The sequence below is a fragment of the Erythranthe guttata genome, chromosome 6, assembly GCF_056151865.1.
Source record: "Erythranthe guttata isolate IM_541 chromosome 6, IM_541, whole genome shotgun sequence".
Taxonomy (NCBI): Eukaryota; Viridiplantae; Streptophyta; class Magnoliopsida; order Lamiales; family Phrymaceae; genus Erythranthe; species Erythranthe guttata.
In genome coordinates this window covers 13,966,699-13,970,921 of record NC_142538.1, presented here as the reverse complement: position 1 = coordinate 13,970,921, position 4,223 = coordinate 13,966,699, and the positions used below count along the sequence as shown (strand labels likewise).

Here is a 4,223-nt window from a genome sequence, read left to right as displayed (position 1 = left end):
AATTTCAATTCTAATAAAGGATTTTTTAGATTTTTCTTGAGTTTAGCATTGGAGATGCTCTAAGAAGAAAATAGAAAACACCGACAGCGAAAATAAAAGGAAGAGATCCACCCCAGCTTTGGTCTGCTGCTCACTCACCGCTCGCCCGCCACTGCTTGCCAGCCACCGCTTGCCCGCTATTGTCCGCCCGCAGTTTGCCGCCACCATCAAAAGACCATATTATCTTAGTTTACAGAAACATAGACAATAAAAAAAAAAGCGGCACAAAAAATTATTGAGAAAATCGGTACCGACAATTATTGAGAAAATGGGTACAGAGATTTGTAAGGTAAATCGGTATAAAATACATTTTAAAATATCGGTACATAAATGTTTCATTTTCTCCAATCGTTTCTTTTTTCTCTCAAAGGGTGTCGTACCCACAAAGACCAAATTATGTTGTTGTTGTTGTTGTTGTTGTTTATTTAAGTAGTGAGAGTGTGAAGTTGAAAGGTAGACTTGGAAATAAATAAAATGGTTGAGTGATGTGAAAAAAATGGTGGAGTGCAATATCCCCAATAAATTGTGAGTCCACTTTTTATGGTTAGAGTGATCAATAACTGTGGCCCAACCCTTTAAACATTGGCCAAATATGGAGAGAGTGCTATTGAGTACTATTTGATCCCACTCCAACATTTTGCTCCCAAAATTTGAAGAGTTTGAAAAGTCTGACATAGTTTACATTTAAGAAGCCAATGTACATACTCTTACTAGTCCTTGTTATTTTTAGGGCAGTCCTTGTTATTTTTAGGGTAATCGAACGAGACTTTAGCTGAAAGTTAATGTTATTATTGGTATTTTTGGTATTTTTCTCAATTTTAAAGTGATCTGAGCTTTCAATTGGACGTCTTACTAACCTTTGTTATATTTAGGGCAATCTTTGTTACTTTTAGAGGAGTTGAACGAGACTTTAATTGTAAGTTAATGTTGTTATTCAGACCTTTTGGTATTTTTTTCTCAATTTTAAAGTGATTTGAGTTGTCAATTGGACGTTTGTTATATTTAGGGCAATCCTTGTTATTTTTAGTGTAATCGAACGAGACTTTAGTTGAAAGCTAAATGTTATTTGTGGGGACTTTTTGGTAATTTATTCTCAATTTTAGGAAGCCGGAATTACAGGCAGAATTCATCCCAACTAATTCCCATCAGCATCACATTCTTCTCGTGCATATAGAAGCTACTAGAAATCTCACTTGTATATAAAATTTCCTCCATTCTTATCTCACCTTTTCTGCTCAAACATTTTCACGAACACCTAATACTCACACAATCTAGCTACATACATGGCTGTGGAGATCTGCGTCAAGGCTGCCGCCGGCGCTCCCGACATTCTCGGCGACTGTAATTCTCTCTCTCTCTCTCTCTCTCTCTCTCTCTCTCTCTCTCTCTCTCTCTCTCTCTCTCTCTCTCTCTCTCTCTCTCTCTCTCTCTCTCTCTCTCTCTCTCTGTGTGTGTGTGACGATTTCTTTCGATATCACAGGCCCCTTTAGCCAGAGGGTTCAATTGACTTTGGAAGAGAAGAAAGTCCATTACAAGCTGCATTTGATCAACACCGACGACAAGCCCCAATGGTAATTGTCTGAAATCAACTGGTTTTATTATGGTTTTGTATGTCTAAATATTTCTATTCAATTCCTTATTTAATTGGGGATTTTTAGGTTTTTGGAAGTGAACCCAGAAGGGAAGGTGCCGGTGATAAAATTCGATGACAAATGGATCGCCGACTCCGATGTGATTGTCGGTATCATCGAGGAGAAATACCCGAACCCTTCTCTCTCTCCTCCTACTGAAGTCTCGTCTGTGTATGAATATCATTCTCTCCGTTTTTTTCCTTGCCGTGTTTATATACTTCTAATTGTCTTGTTTATATTTTTCATGGAATTGAATTGTGGTTGTTGGATTTGCTGATTTAAATTCACTTTCTTATGTGATGATGTGTTTATGGTGTGAGGTGATGAATTAGTGTACAGATGTACGGATTGTTGTATAGATATAAGTTTGTCCGGTTCTGAATTATTCCGATGGTAGACTATAGATGGAGACGGGATATTAATTAATCTAAGCGTGGTATTTATATATTATTCGTTAAAATATCTGCGCTTTCTCAATGATATAAGTTCAAGCATCGGAACTTGGCCGCACTTTAGTATTTTGCAGTTTTGGATAACGTTACAAAAACGTCTAACTCTCGGATTTCTCAGTGAACCGCCCCAATATTTTTCTTGAAGATGTAGTTGTTTTTTTGTCGGCATTGATCACCTTCAAAGTGTAGTTTCTGCTGCGCTAATGTGCTTACATTTTTAATCCACATGTGTAGCTTTATATATGTGTATGTTGTGTCTATATCTGATTGTATTTCTTTTGTCCGTATACATTACTCTATTTCAATTTGTCCTGCTACTCGTGTTTAACCTTCTTTTTTCTCCTTTTCGGGGTGATTTTTTTCAAGAAAAGCCCTTCCTATTTTTGTTTTCCTAAATTTATGCAATTTTTCGTTTCGACTTCTAACCCTGCTCAGTTATTCTATACTGTCAAACAAGGGAGTCCAGAGCTAGGTGGTATTTAAAACAGAGTTGACATTTACGAGGATTTTTTAAATGGCTGTGACTTTTTTTGAGTGAATAAAAGATCTGAACTTGTCGAAGATTCTTATTAGTTATCTTTCATTGTAACAAAAATTGTTGCGGGATGGACTCTCGATATAGCGAGTGAAATATAGGGGTTAAATGTATTTTGCTATATGTATATTATTGTACTAATTTCTGTTGCCTTTGACTTTTTTTTATCGTAGAGGCTCCAAAGTATTTCCTTCTTTTGTCAAGTTCTTGAAGAGCAAGGACTCTACCGATGGATCGGAGCAAGCTTTGATTGACGAACTGAAGGCATTGGACGAGCACCTGAGTACTAAGGTCCGAACTTCTTCTGTATTAAGAATATTATAAAAGTTAAAACATAAAAGAAAACATATTTTGCAGTTATTATTATTATTATTGGTATTTTCTTATGAAATCGTATTTCGATAATAATCAGGGACCATATGTCAATGGAGAAAACATCTGTGCAGTTGATTTGAGTTTGGCGCCGAAGCTTTACCATCTTGATGTGGCTCTTGGCCATTTCAAGAAATGGTCTGTACCTGAAAGTTTGACTCACGTGCACAACTACATGAAGGTATCTTAATGCGTTATTTTCAATCTTTAAACATTGTTATTTTGACATATTGTTCCGACGAGTACTCCCTTTTTAACATGCATGTGCCTCCTTTCAATAATTATCCTGTACTCTTCGGTTTTTATGAATGCATGCATACAATGCAATTATTTCCCAAGTGACAAATCCATTTTTCTTCATTCTTACAAGACAATGGATGCAGTTATTCTCTCGGGTCGAACAACTACTTAAAACTGGTTGTTTGTGTTCAAAAACACTATAGGGCATGCGTAAAATCGACCCTGTTTATTTGGTTGAAAAATGCGGAAGATGTTGAATTCTTAGTTCATATCTATGACAGACTTTGGCTAATCTGCTGTTTCTTTGCTCTCCCGTTTCAGCTGCTCTTCTCTCGGGAGTCTTTCCAGAAAACTAAGGCTGCAAAGGAATTTGTTATCGCAGGATGGGCACCCAAGGTTAATGCATGAATTTGCCCTAGTACGACGTAGTATTACATATTATATATAATAGAATGTTCTATTGCTTTTATTCCAATGGCTACTGTATGTATATGTTCTGCAAGAATCTTTCTCGGTGATGCTCTTTCGAGAAACAATGCTTGTTCGATGTAGTAGTTAATGCGTATGTATTTTGTGCTAAGGGCTGATGGAGTATTTAGAAATACATGCTCTATTATGTTGAAAATCGAAATAAGAATTTGAGACATTAATTTTTCAATTTCATCACCTTTTATCACTTGCTAGTACCACTTTTCTGTCTATAATAGTTACCAAAATTTCTCATTCCAGCTTCGTGGGTATTCGAATGCCGGTTCGATCAAATTTTGACGATCAACGTATGTTTCAAAAATTTAAAAATATATATCCACCAATTAATTAGCAGGTTAGAACCATATGGGGTGAGTATGGGGATTAATACAAAGTTTTAAATTGGGTATGGGGCGAGGACGGGTTTTGCTATACAGGTCACCTTGCCCCGCCCTGTACTTGTAAATTATTTTAACTTAATTTATG

At 36.4% G+C, this 4,223-nt stretch overlaps 1 protein-coding gene across 1 annotated transcript; it reads left to right on the top strand.

The window, feature by feature from the left end:
- The first annotated feature begins 768 nt into the window (after window positions 1-768).
- On the top strand, window positions 769-3,927 carry LOC105962725 (glutathione S-transferase DHAR2). The gene is made up of 6 exons (XM_012987049.2): window positions 769-1,380; window positions 1,520-1,610; window positions 1,698-1,841; window positions 2,831-2,948; window positions 3,070-3,210; window positions 3,591-3,927. Exons 1-6 carry the CDS (start codon window positions 1,323-1,325, stop codon window positions 3,675-3,677), a joined length of 639 nt encoding a protein of 212 aa, XP_012842503.1. The 5' UTR covers window positions 769-1,322; the 3' UTR covers window positions 3,678-3,927.
- The last annotated feature ends 296 nt before the right edge of the window (window positions 3,928-4,223 follow it).